Source organism: Canis lupus, chromosome 12 (genome assembly GCF_003254725.2).
Source record: "Canis lupus dingo isolate Sandy chromosome 12, ASM325472v2, whole genome shotgun sequence".
Classification (NCBI taxonomy): Eukaryota; Metazoa; Chordata; class Mammalia; order Carnivora; family Canidae; genus Canis; species Canis lupus.
In genome coordinates, this window is record NC_064254.1 from 10,441,666 (window position 1) to 10,462,263 (window position 20,598).

The 20,598-nt window shown below is 58.6% G+C and overlaps 1 protein-coding gene across 2 annotated transcripts; it reads left to right on the forward strand.

Annotated features, from left to right (window-relative positions):
* The first annotated feature begins 2,444 nt into the window (after positions 1 to 2,444).
* MDFI (MyoD family inhibitor) lies at positions 2,445 to 17,814 on the forward strand. 2 transcript variants are annotated; one of them, XM_025418740.3, is made up of 5 exons: positions 2,445 to 2,880; positions 3,836 to 3,922; positions 11,209 to 11,391; positions 14,094 to 14,318; positions 17,056 to 17,814. In XM_025418740.3, the coding sequence occupies exons 2-5, from the start codon at positions 3,847 to 3,849 to the stop codon at positions 17,310 to 17,312; spliced, it is 741 nt and encodes a 246-aa protein (XP_025274525.1). In that variant the 5' UTR covers positions 2,445 to 2,880; positions 3,836 to 3,846; the 3' UTR covers positions 17,313 to 17,814. The 2 variants fall into 2 exon arrangements, with proteins under 2 accessions (XP_025274525.1, XP_025274526.1); XM_025418741.3 differs by lacking the exon at positions 2,445 to 2,880 and adding an exon at positions 3,600 to 3,700.
* Positions 17,815 to 20,598: the final 2,784 nt, after the last annotated feature.

Genomic DNA, 20,598 nt, shown 5'->3' on the forward strand with positions numbered 1-20,598 from the left:
AGAGAGCGCAGCTGTGGTCCAGCTGCGGAGCCCAGCCCAGCCGCTCCCGACCGGCTCTGTGCCAGAAACAGGAAGCCAGGAAGAACTGTGCATGTCTGCTGGACAGTGGGAAGGGGTGGACACCAGGGCCTGGAGCCTGGCCAGGTCTGTGAGTGCATTGTGTGCAAAGGACTATACAGGAGAGCTGTGCAGGGTCACTGTCACCCTTCCTTGCCTGGAGGGCTCTGGGGGGAAGGGATTAGAATAAGCTCCAGGAGGCTGGAAAGAGCACTGGTTTGGGAGTCTGGAAACTTGGGGTTTAGTCAGATTTTGCCACTTGCTCACTGCGTGACTTCCATTAGCCCCTTCCCCCTCAGCCTCTTGTGAAACTGGAACTATCTATTGAGCTGTCTGGGGCAGACACAATTCTAGGGAATATGCTAGCAGACAAACAGAATCCCCTCCTGGAGCTTCCTTCTGCCAATAAACAAGAAAATGTAATAGAAAACATGGTGAAAAGGTCATTGAAGAAGAATAAAGTGGTGTGAGTGGACAGTGAGGGGTCTGGGATGGCCTCTCTGAGAAGATAACATAAGCAGAAGAAATGCGGAAACAACAAAGGAGACCACAGGAAGATTTCAGGGAAGCACATTCTAAGCAGAGAAAAGAGCAAGAACAAAGGCCCTGAGGCAAGCGCATGAGACAAGTAGAAAAACTCAGGAAGCAGTGAGGACAGAAGGGAATGAGTGAGAAAGATGGAGGTGAAGGTGGGAAGAACCCACCTAAAGGAGGCAGGAAGCCATTGTAAGGACTTGGCATTTTACTCTGAACTGATCAGTGGGCTCCAGGAAAGCAAGGCCTGGGCTGGGGAGCAGAGCCCACCTGATGTTGTGTGTGAGTGAGTGGAGGGGGAAACTTCAACCTATGCTCCTTTACCCTAGGGTCCTAGCCAGGTCCTTCAGGAAGAGTGGTATACAAGGCCTAGAGTGATCAAGGCACCTGGCACAGGTGCAAAACTTAAAGGGGCATCAGAAGACTCTGCAATGAAGATAAACAATATTTTCCTGCAATATGTCTAAAAATCAAAATGAATGCAAGAAAAAAAATTCCACGATGCACAAATTGCCAACATCTTAAATCAACACAGGATGTAAGTCTGCACTCGCACGATCCCGTCTCACTGGCTTCACTCTAATGCCAGCCCTGGTTCCAATAAAACTTTATAAAAACAGGCAGCTGGCCAGCAGGGCTGTAATTTGCTGTTCTGGCTTTTTTTTAAATACTAAAATATTGGATTAAAACGTTCTTTGTCTCAGCACCCTTCTAAATTTTGCACCCTAGCTAAGTGCCCCATTTATTTTACCCTAGTCCTAGTCCTGGATAACAGTGAAAGGGCCGATTTCTACCCTGAGGGCCCCAATGTTGATCCCTCTGGAGGCTCAGAGAGATGAAAAGACTTCACCAGGGAAACATGGGGATGAGGCCCGCCACCTGGCCATTACATCCTACTGCGCTCTGTCCTGGAGTGTTGATTTTGATGAGTGTTCATTTTTTTAACTTTTTATTGGAGCATCATAGGCACACCAAAAAAGCGCATGAACCTTAAATGTTCACCGTGCTGAATTTCCACGAACTGAGCACACCTGTAAAACTGGCATGTGGGATTCAACTTAGAGCATATTTTACATTTCCAACAAACCAAACATATTAATTAGTGCAGGGCCAGATTCCTAGGGTTCTGAGCTCAAGCCAGCGACTAACAGTAAGGCTGAGGACTGGGCTGACCCAGAGTTTAGGGGCGGGGATAGGGATTGAGAAGGGGTGCATCACTTAGGGTCAGTGCTTGAGGAGGAGGCCCCATATGCAGGAGAGGACAGAGAGAGAAGGTGGGGGCTGCCCTGGAGACAACGTCCCCTGCCCCCCACCGCCACCCTTGGAGGAGGGCGAGGCCCACGCCGCAGGCCCAGGTAAGCCGGTAAGAATGCAGCAGTCGCGGAGCCCGGCGCGGGTGCGTCCCGGTGACTCAGCCCTTGCCAGGAAGGGGGAGTCCACTCTGCTCTCCAGAGCTCCCAGACAGCAGCCGGATCCGGGCTGGCTCCCGGGACGCCAGGCCAGGGCCCCGCAGCAGGGAGCCCGGCCCCGGGAGCGGGACCCTTCCTCCCGGGCCGGGGCCCCCCCTTCCGGCCGCAGCCACCTGGGCTCCCCGCAGGGACGCGGCGGCGAGGAGCGAGAGCGGCGAGCACCGTGGGGCCACCGCCGTCCTGGCCGCGACGGCGCCGCAGGGGCCTTGGAGGGCGTGAGTAGCGCCTGCGGGGGCCGGAGGAGGCCGGGAGAGAGCGAGTCCCCGGCTCGGCCCCCGCTCGGCCCCCGCTCGGCCCCCGCTCGGCCCCCGCTCGGCCCCCGCGTCCCAGCCTCGGGCTTCGGGCCGGCGGGAAGGCGGGGTCTGGGGGGAACTGGCCCGGCGCCGCCGCCGCCGCCTCCCTAATTGCTCGCTGGCGGGCGCGGTGGGGCGCCCAGGCTGGGCTCCCAGGCCGCCCGGGTCAAGCGCGGCCCGGAGCTGGCACCTCGGCGGCGGCCCCACCTGAGGCTCGTCCCACGGGCGCGCCCGGCCCCCGCCCGCGGGGCCGCAGCCTCCAAACCCTGGCCCTCGTCGGGTCCTGGCCCCAGAGTCGCGTGGAGGGTCCTCGCCCTCCCCCACCCCGCGCTGCCCGACGGCGGCTCCTTCCGTCCCCAGGGCCCCCGGGAGGGACCCGCACGGTCGCAGATGTGCCGTCGGGCCGTCCCTGCCTGCAGGGGCCCCTTCTGTCCTCTCTCCTCGCGCACCCGCAACTTGGAAGGCCTCGGATTCCGGTCTGGAGCCAAAAGAAGGGCTGAACTCGGGGAACTCCCTCTGCCTGCGAGGTTGGTGTTCTCACGCACAGCTGGCGGGGCTGGGGGTTCGGGATGCTCGGGACTGCTAGGGACGCGGGAGGCCAGGCGGCCACCAACCGGGTTCCCGGAGGGACAGCTTCTGGCGGCGCGAGCGAGCACGAGGTCTGTGAGCCCCCGGCCCCGGACGGCGCCCTACGGGGTGGGAGAAGGGCCCGAGGTCTCTGATCACTCCCACCTTTGGGACAATGAGATTTGGGGCCACGACTATTGAGGCAATTGCCTCGAGGTGGCTGCGGTCAGAGCGGTTTCTCTCTCACTCTCCTGACTTTCCGAAAACTTTTGCAGAGTTCAGGGCAGAAGGCGAAGCCGCAGCTCCTCCGGCGGCCCCTCGGGGCGCCGGGCCTGGGGGCGAGCGGGGACCTGGGGAGCCTGGGGCCGGGCTCCGAGGTCGCGGAGGAAACGCGAGGAGTCGGCTTCCTGTGGGGGCTCGGGCCGCGGCGCCCCGCGGACAGACGTGTCCGGCCCAGGCGGCTCGGGGCCGGGACGCGGGGGGGAGGGGGCGACGGGGAAGGCGAGGAGGGGGCGGGGAGAGGGTGGGCCTGGGAGGAGGGGAGGGGAGAGGCGAGCCGGGGAGGAGCGAGGGGGCCGGAGAGAGAGAAGGAAGAAGGAAGGGGGCGAGCGGCGCGCGCTGGCGCCGCGATGGGAGAAAGGAGCGAGTGAGAGGGGAGGGGGCGCGGGGCCAGGGCGGGGAGCCGAGCGGCCCCTCGGTGGGGCGCCCTCCGCAGGCGCGCATGGCAGCCCCCGGGCGGTGATCCCCGCGGGCCGAGCGAGTGGCGCGCAGCTTGCACGAGTAAGTCGGTCGGTGGCCGCGCTGGAACGGGGGGAGGCGCGCGTCGGCGGCGCGGTCACCCCCTGCGCGTCCCCCTCTGCCCTGCTCGCGCCAGGGGGAAGGTCGGCCCCGCCCGCTGAGCCCTGTTTTCTGCAGGTCCCGGGCCGATGTCCCAGGTGAGCGGCCAGCGTCCCCCTCACTGCGACGCGCCCCATGGTGCCCCCAGCGCCGCCCCGGGCCCAGGTAGGACCTGGGATGGAGAGCGAGGCTGGAGGGGAGCGGGGCGGGCGGCTGGAAGGGGGGTGGGGGGCGGGGAGGCGGGCTGGGGGAGTGGGTGGGGGCATTTGCGCACCCTCACTCCTTTTCCCTGAAACGCGGGGAGACGGTTCCGGGGAGCTTGGGTGCGGATGGGGGGTGAGGACACTGGGAATCGGGGACCGGGTCCAAGAAGAGTGGAGGGCTGGGGTGATGGGGGCAGGGCCGAGTGGAGACAGCGGCTGCGCCAAATTGGCTCCAACTACCCCCACTCCCAACACCAGACACACACACACCGCGGTGTCTGTCCGTCTGGGATTCGTGTCCTAACCGTTTCTGCCCAGTGTGTAAATATTTATGGGGGCCCCAGGCGGGGCTTGGGGTGTCTGAGTCCTTCTCTCCTTCCCTTCCCCCATCCCAGCCGGAGCGCAGCGCTTCCCGAAAACTTTTGTCCGCCTCGAGCGGCTCCAGGACCCAGCCCCTCCCCTCCTTGCCATCTTGTCTCCCTCGTCTTCCTCCCCACCCCAGCCCGCCCCGTTCCCTGCAGCTCCGACCCTGCTGGCGCGCACGCGTGCACACGCACGCACACACACTCCAACCAAGTGAAATGCACTTACCCCAACTCCCGGGGTCTGTAATCTCTCTGGGATTCCTGCAGGAGCCTCCCAACCCTGGAAGGCTTTGTGGCTCTCTGGGGGTGCTGGCTGTGGCCCTCAGACCGGTCTCCTTGCGATACCCATGGAGGCCGAGGCTCCCCGTGGCAGGCAGGGCCAGGGAGAAGTCAGGAGCAGCTGGGATTTGTTCGGGGGCAGCCGGGTGGAGAGCAGGAGTCTAGGCCCAGATTTCTGGACTTTAAACCCAGTGTAGGTTGGTCTCATTCTTTTGCCTTCCTCTCAGCCACCCCAATTCTCCTCTTCTCCCCTCTTTGAGTGTCTGAATAAGAAAGAAGGTCTGGTCCTGGACCTCCGTCTGACACTAACTGGCTGATGGCCTTGGACAAGTCCTTCCCCCTTTGGGCCTCAGTCTCCACATCTGCCCAGAGGGGCCTGTGTGCCTGTTGGGGAAGGCCGTCTACCTAGTGCACACCCAAGCCAGGCCTGGTGGGGCGTCTCCTACAGCAGAGTGAGGACAAGTGGGAGATGTCTGGCCAAGGGCCAGCACATACATGGGACTAATGTGTCGGCTGAGCATCCCCCCCCCCCCCAGCCTCAGATTCTCTCCTCTTCCTGGGGCCCCTGGAGCAGAGACTTCTGGGGGATGAGCTTCTCCAAGAAGTGCACTTCTTTCAGCCTGGAGAGAGAGGTTGGGGCGGGACGGGAAGGATCTTTCTCTCTGAGAACCTCTCTCCTTCTTGGCCTCTCTCACTGGCCACCCCCCTCCCCGCTCCACTTTCTGGGCCTCTCTTCCACCCTCTCCCTTCGCCCTGCCTTTTTTCTCCACTTCTCCTTTTTCTCTGCTCTGTCACCTACTACCTCCTTGCAAGATGTGCTCTCCCGTGTGACCCATTCTGAGGCTCAGCAGGGAGCTGGGGACTCAATGTTCTGGGGCAGGGTGGGCCACCTAGAGGGGTAAGCCCCAGTCTGTAACTTGAGGCACCCTCCCCCCACCCTTCCAGCAGCCCAGAGAGCCCCCTCCCCAGCCTGGGCTGGGCCAGACAATGTGGCTTTCATAATGTGAGGAGGCCTGGCTCTGCCGCCTTGGGAGAATGAACCCTGCTGCCCAGGAAGCCCAAACCGCAAGAGACCCAGCCAAAACCCCACAGCCGCCTGAAGCGTAGACCAGAGTCCCCCACACTCCCTGCTGAGTGCTGAACAGCCAGCCAGGCCATAGCACTGCTCCTAGGGCCCCCCGGCTGGCAGCACTGCCAGGGAGGAAGTCACCCCCCCTCAACTGCCCCAGATGCAGACAGGGTGCAAGGGGACTTGGGGCACCTCTGATTGGGGCAAGTGGCCAAGCCCCCACACCCTCGGCTCCCCCAGTGCCTCCTCCCCACTCCACCCTGTGAGCCCTGGAGAGCCTGGCTCCCTAACCCACAGAAGATTTCTGTCCAGCACTGAGGCGTCACATTCCAGCTCTTGGTTCTCAATTGAATTTCCTGGGGAATTGGAGCCTTCAGACCTAAAATAAAACCAACCCAACCCAGCCTAACTGGCCAACTCAGGCCCTCTTCAGTCCTCAGCCTGGTGGCCAGGATTGTGACTAGTATGTCACAAGTGTGCATCCAGTGAGCCCACATTCTCTCCTTCTTGGGGTTTGGAGCCCACTCCCCCAGGCCTCACCCCCTCATTCTTTTCTTGCCCTAACCTGGGGCATCCTAAATTCCAGGACTCAGTTCTCACCACCAGACATTTGCTGAGTGCTCACTGCCAGAACTTCACTCCCCAGTCCTAAGTAACAAGAGGATGGCTAGGTTGGTGCTAAGTCCTCAGTAGATGGGCCACTCCAAGGAGGGACCGTTGGCTTGGGTGTCAGGGGAAGGCTTGCTTGAAGAAGAGGAGCTAGAGCTGAGCCCTGAAGGACCGGTTCGATTAGGGGAGTGGGAAAGAAGAGGGTTAGAACCTTCTGGTCAAGAGGAACAATATGAGAATGGGTGGATTGGAGCATTGTCAGAAGGCCCAGTGGTGACCTGGGGCCATGGAGAGATCAGGCTGCCTGGAACACAGGATCTCTGTCCATTCATCAAATTGAAGATGTAGACTGAGCCCTTGAATACCAGGCCAAGGAGAGACTGGAGTGTGGGATTCCAGTCACTGCTCTCTGAGTGGAGAAGTTCTGGCCCTCTCCAGAGATAGTCAGAGCTCCAAGGGGGACGCTCGGCTCCTCTGTTCACAAGACAATGGAGAGGTCTGGGTTTGAGCCACCAGAGATTGTTGCTCCAGAACAAAGGCCCTGTGGGCACTTAACAGGCTTGGAGTGAACCCATCCCACCTGAAAGAGGTCCCCCCCATTCCTCGGTCCAGGAACACCTCTTACTTTGGTGGACAGCAGGCAGCTGTGGGCTCCTGCTGAAGCTGTGAGTCTCTTGGCCTTCCCTCTTGGGCTATGGATTTTTCTTTTTTGAGATTTAATTTATTTATTTGAGACAGTGAGAGAGTGGGCACAAGCATGGGGAAGGGCCATAGGGAGAGGGAGAAGCAGACTCCCTGCTGAGCAAAGAGTCCAATGTGGGACTCAATCCCAGGACTCTGAGTTCATGACCTGAGCCAAAGGTAGACGCTTAACCAACTGAGCCATCCAGGCGCCCCATGCTTGTGGATTTAAACAGGACTTTCCCACTCCATTCTGGGAGGTCCTTCCAGAACTCAAGGCATTGGCTCAAACCCTAACCTGTGTTACAGAAGATAGTATATTGAGGCAAAGGGGCTGCTGCCTTTCTGCATTCCCTCTTGTAGATGGAGACCCTAGAAAGAGGTGCGGGGCTGGGGCTTCTGCTCAGAGATGCCACCGGTATATCGTGTATGGGCCCCTGTGAACATTAGAAAAAAGTGCTCTCTGGACAAATGGAGTAGGTATATATAGCTGGGCGGGCAGGTGGTGCCTCCGGAGAGGATGGGGCCCTAACCAGGGACGCCAGCATCCCACCCCCGCTTCCTGCCCTCCTTGGCAGACCCCTTTATGCCAAACATGAATTGTGCATCCATGTAAGAATCCTTGGCCTTTGCTGGCCACTGCTTCCCTCCAGCCCATGCTGCATTTCTACCCTCTCGAGCATTCTTATGGGAGCTTCTCCCCAGAGATGTCCTCTGTGGCTGACCAGCAGGGGCTCCTGGTCCCAAGAAGCAAAATGAGGCTCTTTTGTTCTCTTGATGGTTGAGCACTTGGGCTCCACCTTTTGTCTGACTTTTCTGCTCCCTGTGCTTCTAGGGAGAGCTGTTTCTTGGCACCAGGCCTTCTGGGTAGTATCTCCTTCGTAGCTCAGGTCTTCCCCTGAGCTTGATGCCTTCCCATTCTCATTCTGCTTCTGTGTCTCTGGCCACTTAGCACGGGTTCCTCTTAGGCCCTTAGTGTCACATCTGCTGAGTCCCCTTCTGGCTTCAGGAGGCCTGTGCCTCTGTGTTTCCAGGTCAAGGTGACTGCACTGGATTGTCTTTCCTCCCTGATATCTGTCCCCCGTCTGAGGCTCGCCCTAGAATGGCAGGTTTCCTGCAGGAGGGCCTCCTCGGGACTTGGTCCAGGCTCTCTAACTAGCTGCCCCCATCGGCCTCAAGGTCACCAGCCCTGGAGGTGACCCACAAGGAGAGACTGCCAGAGAGTGGCGACAGTGGGGAAGGAGGGCAGAAATGGGGACGAGTCTCCCCAACCCCTCTGTCTTGCCTTCATCCCTCTCCAACCCTGGAGGTAGGCCAAGAAAGCTGCAATCCCTTTTACTACAATCTCCTTTTACTACAGGATTGATGGTGTCATCAGTGTGCACCCCAGTGACCTCAGGAGAAAGCCTAGGAAGTGACTGCGAGGTCCGGGCTCTCTAGGCTCCCCAACTGGCCTCAACACCTCCAATGGCTGTGGCTTCCCTTGTTCATGCTGCAGCCGCTCACCCTGCTGCTTTTCTTGAAATGTCCTTTTTTTCCTTCTTTGCTGATTATCATTCAAGACCCAGGATGGGCACCATCTTCTCCAGGAAGCCTCCTGGATACATGCGTGCACATGCGCGCGCACACACACACACACACACACGCATGTGCACACGCACACACATGCATGCACACCCCCGGGATGGGTGCCCATCTTCTGAGCTTCCACAGCCCTAGTGTACCTCCTGCCCCGAAGTGTTTGGGACTGCCCACCAGCCGCCGCAGAGAACCCCTGAGACAGGGCCCCCCTCTTCCTTGCTTTGGTCTACCTAGCACTTGACCTATTGCAAGGTGCATAATAGCTGCTTAATAAATGGTAAACCAAACAGTGCAGAGAGGGAAAAAGGAAAGAAAGAAGAAAGAAAGGAAGGAAGGAAGGAAGGAAGGAAGGAAGGTAGGTAGGTGGGTGGATGGAAAGGTTTCATGAATGGCCCCTACATGCCAGGGCACTGCTGAGCAGTTCATTTACTCTAGGAAACCCTGAAGGACAAGCATGAGGACCCTCCTCCCCACCCTTTACATACAAAGGAACACAAGTCCTGGTAACTTGGCCAAGTTGCTTAGTGCTAAAAGCCAGGGCTTGGATCTCCGAGCTCCTCACTCAGGCCTTTTTCATTATACCACACGCAGGAGAGACAGCGCTGCCTGTCCAGCCGTGGCACGGTGCCTCTAGGGCCAGAGGCTGGACCCGGGCAGGCCCCTCCCTTCCTAGGGGCTAGGACCAAGCTCTGAGCCTCTTTCTTCAAGCCAGCTTGGTCTTGGCCCCCAGGAACCACAGCTGACCTGTTGTAGACCAGGATTCGGGCTGGGAGAGGCACCAGCCAGCAGGCATCGCTCCTCCCTGGATGTCCTCACCTGCTCCCCTTGTCCCAGCCCGGGGATCTTCCAAAGCCATTTGACTCCCCACTCATTAGCCCAGTAGTGAGGGGGCTCTCAACTGGCCCAAAGAGTGGATGGGGCAGGACGGAACTGACCCCTGCCTCCTTGGAGCAGCCGAGGTCACCATGAGCCGAGGTCACTCTGCAGCCCTCCAGAGCTTGCAGGAGCCCTGGGCCCCTCTCCCACCCCAACACCTGTCTCTGCTGGGTTTTCCTAGGCAGGTGTAAGCACATCCCTCAAGCCTGCTGTTCTCTCTGCTGCCTCCTTGGGCCCCCTGGGGCACCCTTGCATGGGGGATGGGGATCTTTGGAACAGGGCTTGCTCAGGGCCACCAGTGCAGCTGAGCCCCTGAGTGGTGCCCTCCCCTCAGGCTGCTCCCAGCCCCCCTGCCCTACAGGCCCCACCTTCACTGGCTCCTCTAACGGTGGCCTTCTCCGGGCCTCCTCTCTCAGCCTGGCCTTCATCTGGAGACAGAAGGGAGACGAAGACCAACACATGCAGGCGCCTGCGTTCTCTGTGATTGAGTCTGTTTCTATTTCTAAGACTAGTCTTTTGTCTATCTCTCTCGGTCGCCCGGGGCGTGTCTCTCTCTTGGTCACTTTGTGTGGTGTGTGAGGAGGCGGGTGTTGATCATTTACGCTCTGGGTTCTTGCCCTTTCTTTTTCTCCGCCGTTGCCTGTGGCTCTCCTCTCCCTGTGCCCTCGTGGTGTCTGTGTTTCTCTGAGTCTCTCATTTCTGTGTCTGCCCTGCTCTCAACATGGCATATAGTGGGTATATGCCTTCAACACCCTGTCGAAGCCCCTGTCACCCTGAGTGCACAACTGGGGGGTCTGATGAGAGGCTCAGGATGCACCCTACACCCTGGAATGGCTAGCCTGGCCCCGAGCCCCATGACCCCTGACTTGCCTTCCTTCTCCCCCCTTACCCTCAGGCCTTCCTGCAACCCTGGTGGTGCTAAGAGTTGGGAGTTCAAGCCCCTTTCTGCTTGGGCCCCCACTCCCAACCCCCTACTCCTCTTCCCCTGGGCCCAGGGGGCCTAGTCCTGCTGCCTCAGGAGCAGTGGGTTTGAAGGTGGCTCCATTTCTGCCTTCCGCCCACCCTGCGCAGAGGGGCCGAGCTGGTCACTGTAATTACATGTGGCTGCGGTCCGCCTCTTCCCAGTGTCTTGGGCCGGCTCCCTGCCTCCCTTCCTGCCTGGCCCATCCTTCTCCTCACCCCCAGGTCTCTGAACCTCTCTCCTGCTATCATGGTCTCTCCCTGACCTGGCTTCTCACTGCCTGTCCCTCTGGCCCTGCTCCTACAGCACACTCCCTTCTCTGTCGCCCCTGCCTCCCCCTCACGGAGTCTCTGCTGAGTCTCCTTCCTGTTCCAGGCCTGTGTCACGGGGCTTCTGGGGGACCCCTCCTCTGGTGCCCAATCCTGCCTTCTGATGTTGTCTGTCCCTCCTTCTTACCTTTCCTTTGACTCTTTCCCTGTCCCTGTGTCTCCATCCTTGTCTATCTTCTCCTGTGCCGTGTTTCTCCCCACTTCCCTCCTTTCTACTGCACATCCCTGGCCCCTCTCCCCCATGAACTCACAGACCCACGTGCACACGCTCATGTACACACATAGATACACGCACTCTTGACCACTCGTGGCTTGTGTTTTGGCAGCTTTCTATTTTGGAGTCTGGCACTATTGCCAGAGAGGGTAAGGGCTGGGTAGCTGGTATAAAGAGACCAGGAATGAGGGCACATGGCATTCTGGGCTGTGGGAAGGGGACCAGGGCCGGGCAGACAGGAGGGCACCAGGAAAATATACCTTGGTCGTGTGTTTTTTCTCCAGCCCAGACCCCATCCCTCCTGCCTGGGCTGGAGGTAGTAACAGGATCCACTCACCCTTTGGAGACAGCGCTAGAGGAGGGCTCCCTGGAGGAGGCGGCGCCCCCCATGCCCCAAGGCAATGGCCCTGGGGCCCCTCAGGCCCTGGACAGCACTGACCTCCATGTCCCCACAGAAGCTGTGACACGTGAGTCCTGGAGGGCCAGGGGGTGGGAGTGGTAACATGTAGGGGTTGCCCTAGGGGCATGCTATCCATACGGGCTGGCAGCAACATGGTGGGTGCCCGCGGGAGCCTAGCACGGGGCCAGAGCCTCAAAGTGTGGGCAATGAAAAGGTGTAGCACACTGTCAGTGCCCTTGCTGTCTAGGAAAGAGCCCTTCACATACAAAATGATGAGTATAACATCAGTTCACAAGGAGCGTGGACGGGCTCCAGGCAATATGGTTCAAGACAAGAGGGCGTGGGGCCGTATGAAAGGAGGAAGAGAGCTGGGGGTGCTGAGGGCCAGAAGCCAGAGCCCGCTACAGCCCACCCTTCAGGGGATCCAGGGTGAAAAGGAAAGAGAGAAGCCCCTAGCTAATCTGAACAGAAAGGAGCCTATTCCCAGGCTTGTCTCAAGGCCTCCACGGAGGTCCTGGGAGGGAGAGAACTCTTCCCCGTCACCCTCACGAGCAGGGGAGGAGGCAGCCAGAGCCATTTGTAATTAATAATAGGGGTCACAAAATCTATAGACACATTTGCACTTTCCAGCCTTCTTTCCCTGAATGATGCCTCACAAACTCCTCAAACCAGCCTGTAGTGAGGCAGCAGGATGGCCAGCGCCAGGTCCGTTTTACAGGTGAGGAAACCGAGGCGCACAGAACCACGCAGCCTGGACACAGCCGGGGAACTCGGGTCTCCTGGCTCAGTGCTCTTTCCTCTGCCTGTCTGCTCAGCTGGCATGGCTGAGCAGGGAGCCGCCTTCTGCCAGGGCAGCTGGGGCTAAGTTGGACTCCCTGGAAGTCAGGGTTACTAAATCCTGCTAGCGCACTGCCCTCAGCCTCCTCTAGACACACCCACCAGCAGAATTGAGAGAAAGAGGTCAGCGCCGTGGCCACAGAGGAGGGGGCCTGGATGGGAGTTGGACAGACACCTCTGTGTCTAGGGGCCCAAGTGTTTGTTCTGTGACTCAGTCCCCATGGCCACCCCCACGGCCATGGCCACAGCAAGCTCTGTGTCTGTCCGAACCTCCCAGGGCCCTCAGCCTCACCACACACTCCCGCCCTCTGGCCACCGTGCCCATGTGTAGGCATCAGGGCAGGGGGCACGGAAGCTGACCGAGGACTCAGGCTGGTCTCCCGCCTTGGGGCCAGGAGGTGGGAGCAGGATGATTCAGGCCTGGCTGCTTCCCCTGGCCTTCCCCCTGTTTACCCAGATGCAGGCACCAGCCACACCTCAGGGCCAGAGGCTCCCAGCGTGGAGCTTCTCCAGAGTCCCGTGTCCCATCCTCCCCTGACTCCCCACCTAGCCTTCAGCTCCTTCCCCTCACCTCCATCCTATCCTCGCCCCACTTCCTAGCTGTGGAACTTTGGGCAAGTTTTGCCCTCTCAGGGCTGTGGGACAGTGAACAAGTTACTCTGCTTCTCTGGGACCCAGTTCCCTCCTCTGTGAAAGGTGGATACTGCCCTAGGGAGAAACTGAGAGGGTTCGTGAGAGAATGGCACATCAGGCACTCAGAAGAGTGGCTGGCAGGCAGGAAGTGCTCCATGATGTGATGTCACTACAACCATCTTTCAGCAGGCCCAGCCCTCTCTGGCAGGGGAAGCACTGAGGCCACCTTCCCCTGTCTGCAACCTCCAGCACCACCCTCCAAGACACCTCCTTCTCGTACAGTTCAAACCCAGAGGCCTGGCCTGGAGGGAGTCAGGGACCCAGACCCCCATGCCTATGGGATGAAAGTGCCCAACTTTTAGGCATTTACAGAGGGTGCCACCCAGGAACCAGCAGCCCTGAATGACTGAGGTGTCCCAGAGCTCTCCACGTCCCCTTCTCAGTCCCTTCCTACACACACACACACACACACACACACACACACACGTCTGCCCCCCATCTCTTGCAAACAGAACCACACCATTCAGGTGAGCAAATCTAGTGTAAGGAAGGAACTGGGTGCTTTATCCCCAGCTTCTATGTACCCCAGTGATGAAGCTGAAGCTTGGTCCCTCAGCCTGGGATGGGGACTCAGAGAGTTCCTGACCTCAGGGATCTCCCCATGGGCATCTCTTGCCTTCTTTCCCCCCTCATTCTGGGCCCCCTACTAGGTTTTTTCTGCCAGTCACCCCACAAAAGCAGACAGGGCAGGGGAGTTGAAGTGGAAGAGGAGATAGAGGGGCTCCTCTGAGGTGCCCCTGGAGTCCAGGGCCAGGGCGTTCATCTCCAAACAGATGTTTCCAATAAATCACCCAGCACACCAAGGGCAAAAACAGCTGGGGGCTTGGCAGGGGCCAAGGTGAAGGTTAACTGCTTCACTGCTGTCCTCTGCACCCCAGCCAAACAGTCCTTATCCCTCCTCCCTGACCACTGCCACTCCTGCCAAAACCCCAGGACCCCAAGAGCAGAAGAGTGGATTTCACATGGGATAAGATGGTGGGATCCGGGGCTTTGAGCCTCTGCTCTTGCCTTGCACCTCTGTCTTTTCCAGAAAAGACAGGCTCAACTCTACTATTTCCTGATGTGCCTCTGGGCAAGTCAGTTTTGTTCTCTGGGCCTCAGTTTCCCCATCTGCAGAATAGAGGGCTGGCTAGGTGACCCGTGGTATATCTAAGAAAGAAGGCAGGATTAGGGCAGAGCTCTGGGAGGTTGGGCGCCCCCCACCCTCACCCCCATTAATCTTTCTCATCATCTCTCTAGGCCAGCCTCAGGGGAACCCCTTGGGCTGCACCCCACTAGTGGCAAATGGCTCAGGCCACCCCTCAGAGCTGAGCAGCACCAGGCGGGCAGGAAATGGTGCCCTGGGTGGCCCTAAAGCCCACCGGAAGTTGCAGACGCACCCATCTCTAGCCAGCCAGGGCAGCAAGAAGAGTAAGAGCAGCACCAAATCTACTGCCTCCCAGATCCCCCTCCAGGCACAGGAAGGTAAGCACCCCATCCCCGCTCTCCCTAGACAAGGCCTTCCAAGTTGGGCGCCTCCAAGCATGATGCAGGGACGAGCAGCAGCACCCTTACCAAGTTGCTGGTTACATGCAGGCTCAGCCCCACTCCAGGCCAATGGGATCTGAACCTCCAGGTGGGGCCCAGGAGACCCGGTGTTCACACTGCCTCCAGGGAATCTGCCAATTTACACCTGCTGGGTAAAGTGAGGCATAGCTCTGTTCTCAAGACTAATCCCTTCCCGTCCATGCTCTCCCAGAATTGCTGTAACAAGGAACAAAACCATCTGGGCTGAGCCAGCGTAAGCCAGTCAAGTTCTGGAAACAAAATTTTCCTCAAGGAGTGGACCATCTGTTTAGTGAGAGCAGAATAAAAGGATGCACCATCAGATATTAACTGGGGGTGTGGCAGGAAGTCAGAGAACCCAGATACACTAGCCATTGTTCTGGTAACACGAGGGTCCTCTGCTGGGCCACCCTGGGCAGCTGGCTTCCCTGCCCCACCAGGCATCAGTTCAGTGTGGGTGACAGCAGCCTGTGGCTCAAGTGGTACTTGACCTTCACCCCAGAAGTTTTGAGTGAGTCCTGTCCACGTTGGGCGATGCCAGCCTGGTCTTCTGCAAACAGGATTCAGTGTACACATTTGCACGGAATGTGTTCATCAGCCTTCCCGCAGGGCAGATTCTGCTCACCAGTCTTAATTATGAAGGGAATATTCATCCATTTAAATGTACTGGGCATCTGCTGTGAGCCGGGTACTGTGCTATGGGCTGGGTACCCAGTCCCTGGCCTCATAAAGCTCTCATGAGAAAGACAAACAGGTAATCACCATATGGGGTGATAAATACAGTGATAAAACCACACACGGGACATTATGCAAACACAGGGGACACCCACACCAGCCTAGAAAGCTGAGGAGGGGAGTCTGGGAAAACTCTGGAGGTGTCTGAGCAAGCCTTAAAGAGTCACTAGGAAAAAAAAGGGGGGGTCACTAGGAGGATCCAGCCAGGGGAGCATTAGCATAGAAGGGAGAAATGGCTAGTTTGGCTAGATTATCTAAGTCTAGGTGAGGAATGGGGAGAGGTGAAACTCCAAGCAGGCAGGGGCTGTGGGGGTGGGAGGCACCTTGTGAACTGTGCATCAGACCTAGACTTTTTATCTGGAGCGTAAGGGGCGTCTGGGGGCTCAGTCGGTTAAGGGGCTGACTCTTGATTTCGGCCCAGGTCATGACCTCGGGGTTCTGGAACTGAGCCCTGCCTCCAGCTCCATGCTGGGTATGGATCCTGCTTAAGATTCTCTCTCTTCCTCTGCCCCTCACCCCGTGCTTCAGGTGGGCCCACAGGAGTGCTTTCTTGCTCTCTCTCTTAAAAAAAAGTGTTTATCTGGAGGGCAATAGGGAGCCATTGAAGGATTTTAAACAAGGAAGTGGCTTCATCGGATTTGCATTGGAAGAGAACTCCCCTGTTCAGTTTACAGGTAGTTTGCAGGGGTTCTAGCTGTGCAAGACCTCAGTCCTATTACACGGAAATGGGGTGAGAGAGTCAGACCCTCTGTGGCATGTGGGACTCCCGTAGGACCAGCAGCCTTGTGCCAGGGGCACACCTGGTCAGGGGAACTGGATGCTCTGCTGCATGCCCAGCCTCTGGGAGGGATGCCAACTCAGCATCCTGGCAGCGCACGGAGCGGTTCGGAGCCAGCCTGCCTGGTTTCGGTTCCCAGCTCCATCACTTACCAGCTGACTGTCCACGGGTAGGCTCCTGCATTAATTCACTTACCATTTATGTACTCAGCCCCTCAATGTCAGGTGCTTTCTAGGGTCTTGTAACATATCGGTGACTACAACGAACAAAGATGCCTCTCCTTGTGGTGCTTACGTTTCAGTAGGAGGAGAAAGCTGTGCAGTGGTGTGGAAGGTGCTAAGTCCTTCCCGGGAAAGGCGAAGCAGCCCAGGGCAAGGGGCTAAGGGTGCTGGGGTGGGGCAGCAGGCTGCAGTTTTAAAGAGGGTGGTCTCGGAAGACCGCTGCAGTGATTCAGGAGACAAGAGTGTGGGAGGAGACCAGATCTTACTTCTAGGGAGGTGGAAGCCACTGGAGGGTTCTGAGCGCAGGAGGGATGCACTCTGCCAACCTTTTGCAAGGGTCCCTCTGGGCTGATGTGTGGGGAGTAGATGCAGGGAAGGGTAGTCAAAGGTGGGGACTGGGATGACCAGTGAGAATATTTTTGCAGTTGCCTGGGTGAGAGATGAGCAGAATGGGAGGATTCTGGGTATATTTTGAAGTGACTTCTATGTGCTTCACATAGTTTCTTCATCTGTAGAGTGGGGCTAATAGTAGCCCCATCTCATGGAGTTGTTGCCAAATTTAAATGAGTTCCATTCATGCCTAACACTTGCTGGGCATGTTCAACACTTGTTGAACAGTGCCTGGGACCTGGGACCACGTGGGTTTGTTAAATAAATGACTAAGGATGAGGAAGAGCAGGGACTCAGAATCCAGACCGCGGGGGCTCAGAGCCCCGCTCTGCAGGGAGCGAGGCAGGTGCGTGCATGTAACTCTGTTCCTTGGGGTCATCAGCCAGAGGGAAGCTGAGCCCCTCATCTCATCCCTCTGTGGGCGCAGGAGCAAGGGGAGGGTAGCCGCGCACTGGGTGAGCCCTCTGTGGCTGGGTTCCTGGCCCTGCCGGCTCACCGGCCCTGTCCCCCACCCCCACCCCCACGCCCGCAGACTGCTGTGTCCACTGCATCCTGTCCTGCTTGTTCTGCGAGTTCCTGACGCTGTGTAACATCGTCCTGGACTGCGCCACGTGCGGCTCCTGCAGCTCCGAGGACTCGTGCCTCTGCTGCTGCTGCTGCGGCTCGGGCGAGTGCGCCGACTGCGACCTGCCCTGCGACCTGGACTGCGGCATCGTGGACGCCTGCTGCGAGTCCGCCGACTGCCTGGAGATCTGCATGGAGTGCTGCGGGCTCTGCTTCTCCTCCTGACGCCGCCCCCGCCGCCCGGGGCTGGGGGGATGTGCCCGGGCCAGCTCCGAGGAGGGAAGGAGGGAAGGAGGGAGGGGCGCCCCCCCCCCCCCCCGCAGCGCCGCTGCCTCCTAGCGGTGTGGGGACCCTTGGGGCCTGGGCCGCTGAACACTGTGAAGAGGGGGCAGGGGGGGCAGGAACGGGGAGAGGGAGGCGGCGCCGGTGGGCCGTGCGCTTCTCTACCTCTCCCTGCCCCTGGGGCCCGCCTCGCGCCTCTGGCTCCGAGGACAGCAAAATGTGAAGTGAGACACCCCAGCCCGCTCTGGGCCGAGCCCCTGCCCAGTCTCCTTCCCGGGCCCTCATGGGGGCCTGACTCTTACAGTGACCCCCGAGGTCCCCCAGGGGGCAGGGCTGGGCCACGAGGGACAGGAAGGGTATAGAAAAGACTGGAAGGGAAGAGGGAGGGAATGGAGGGAGGGTATGTTCTATTTGTTGCTGTAAATAAAGTTATTTGTCCATCTCAGATCTTTCAGCACTCACGAGTAGTGTCCGTGGACTGCGCGTCTCCAAAGCAAACACACCCCCACCCCAGCACACACACCAAGCACCCAAATGGTAGAGGGGGCCTCCCTGCCCTCTGGGGTCCCTTCCCTCCTTCACGTTCCCACGAAGGCAGGAAGAAGAGGCGTACCAACTCCCCACCATGATTTCCCTCTTCCCACCAAAGGGAAGGGAAAGCCCAGGGAGGGAAGAGTTAACCCTTGGCATAGAATTAATTAACAACAGATGTGTTCGGGTTTTGATTAATTAATCTCCTGCTGACTCCTGCTTCTTGAAGCCCTTCCCCACCCTTCCCCATGATGGCTCCGAGGCTTGGGTGCTGCCTGTGTTGGTGGCAGAGCAGTGCCCAGGGTGGGGGCAGCTGTGGCGGGGCCCAGCATGGGCTTGCTCCTGGGCTGCACTGGGAGGCAAATATGGCCCAAGTGGGGGGTCACTTGGCCCAGCCTCAGTGCCCTGTCAGAGGGCCCGAGAGGGAAGAAGACCTGCAGGACTAGCAGAAGCCTCGGAGGCCATGTGCGGAAGCCTCAAGGCCAGCACCCTTGATGTCTGTGGGGAGGGTAACCCTGAGCCCTGCAGGGCTCCCCTGGGGGAGAGGGAGCTTCCACAGGGAGGAGGGCTGGCAGGACTGAGGCCTCCCCACCCCATCTGGGACCTGGGGGAAGCCAGGAGGGGTCCAGGGTGAGTGACAGGGCAGTTTGGTGATTGGACTTGGATCATCCTGAGAAGAGAAGGCTGAGGAAGGCCTTGGAAAGTGGAGTAATTGGTGGGTACTGCTTTCACTAGTGGCCTGGAGGGTTTCTGAAAGAAGGAGGGAGCTCAGAAGAGGATGAAATCTGAACTCTTAAAGAACATCATATGATGGAGCAGCCCATGACTTCGGGAGGGGGGTGCAGTCGCAGCAGAAGGAGATATAAGAGGCCCTGAGAAGAACTGCCCCGACCACCATGCGCCTCCCCCACATCCCCCCCACCCCCCAACAGGTACACAGTGCTTGCTTGCCAACGGCAAGGTTTCCCTGACCTCTGGGACTTTGTAGGACACTCAGGACACAGAGAGGAGGGTACCTGCCCAGGGTCACATAGTCAACACCAAAGCCAAGAGCAGCCCTATCTCCTCCACCCGCCCCACCCCCGCCCCCATGTTCATTTATCTATCTGGTGATCTGAAGTTTTGTGCCTAGTTATTGCACACCCAAAGTACAATAGGCTCAAAAGTCTCACCTGGGCGTACACAAGCTTATATACCTATTTTCTCTCTCTCTCTTTTTTTTTTCTATTTTACAAAGATGTCGAAATTCTATACACATTGTCCAGCACTGTTTTTATCACTTGACCATTTGTCTGAGGGATCTTCCTTAGCGCAGCGAAGAACGGCCCAGAGTTCCACTGAAGCCCGAGCCACAACCTGGTTACCCAGCTCCACTTAGTCCCTTCCCTTTTTTTTCTCTGCTACAAACAAGTCCGCGTGAACACGGACTCTTCCATGCATAAGCTGCGTCTGTAGCATATGCCTGAAGGTGGGATGGCTGTGACTTGGACAGGGCCGCGCCATCAGAGGGTGTGCCACTCTGCTCCCATGGCCACAGGAAGGCCACTAGCTGCCACTGCTGTGGCTCTTGGCCCCCAGGAGGGCAGACGGTGGTGGGGGGCATCCATTCAGTCCCTGCCCCGCCTCAAGGCTTTCCCAAGGCTGGGGTCTGACGTTAGGGAGGCCGGGAGGAGGGGTGCAGTGCGCCTGACCAGGTCTGGTCCAGGTGGGCAGGAAGGCCCCCTCCCTGGCCCTCTCCCCTCCGAGGGCCGTGGCAGGAAGAGGCTCCTCTCCAATCCAAATAGCCATTTCCTGCTGCAGGCTCGGGGCTGTTTTCTTTAGGACAGTGGCTGAAACCCGAGAGGCTGAGCTGGTGAGGGCGGGACAGGGGCAGGCTTCAGCCAGCCTCCCCCCAGCACACACAAGCTCACACTCACACCCTCAGACTCTCCTTACAGTCACGTACTCACATACATTCCACAAAGTCACACACACCACACTTACACACACACACACACACAATGTACACATATGTACACTCCGGCTCTTCACGTGACATGTGCAGCCGTGGCCAGCCTTGCTCGGGGCCTGGGGCTGTGCTGCAGAGCCTCTGTACACTCCCCCCCCTCACCCCCTGCCTCCCCTAGCCTTGCCCATGTGGCCCTCAGCCGCGTTGGGAAGCCAATGGCTTCTGTCACATGGGCTACTCACCCACCCAGTCCTGCCCAGATATCCTTCCAGAGCAAGCCCTAGTTCTAGACCCTTCTTCCCCTCTACTCCACAGCTGTTCTCTGTTGGCTCCCCAAGCTGCTTTCCAACTGGCTGGCCTGAGCCAGGTGTCAATTCTAGCCCTGGCTCTGGGGTTGGCCCCCCCACCCCCGCACCCCCCACCCCCCTGGGGTGGGCCCCCCTCACTCCCCCACTCCCCCCCGAGGAAGAGGCTCTGTCCCTTGGCCTCAGTTTCTTTATGTATACCGTGGAACATCAGTGAGACTCTGAAAAGGTAATGGTTGTCACAGTATTCAGGGAAGTAGCCTGCCTATCTGGTTTTCCTTTATCTAGAGAGCAGGTGACGAGCCCCCTTTTGCCCAGGAGACTTCTTGACTGGCAAACCTCATGCCCTGAGTTGTCTAACCCAAGACAGGCATCACCACACCCATGGGAGGAGAAGGTGGTAAAGCCAAGTTAAGTTGTCTCTGGCTAGGACTACCCATGACCA

Excerpts from the sequence above, each read along its gene's own strand:
- MDFI (XM_025418740.3), top strand. The coding sequence starts at position 3,847 with ATGTCCCAGGTGAGCGGCCAGCGTCCCCCTCACTGCGACGCGCCCCAT. Across the intron at positions 11,392-14,093 it reads CCCCACAGAAGCTGTGACAC|GCCAGCCTCAGGGGAACCCC; the intron begins GTGAGTCCTGGA and ends TCATCTCTCTAG. Across the intron at positions 14,319-17,055 it reads CCCCCTCCAGGCACAGGAAG|ACTGCTGTGTCCACTGCATC; the intron begins GTAAGCACCCCA and ends CCACGCCCGCAG.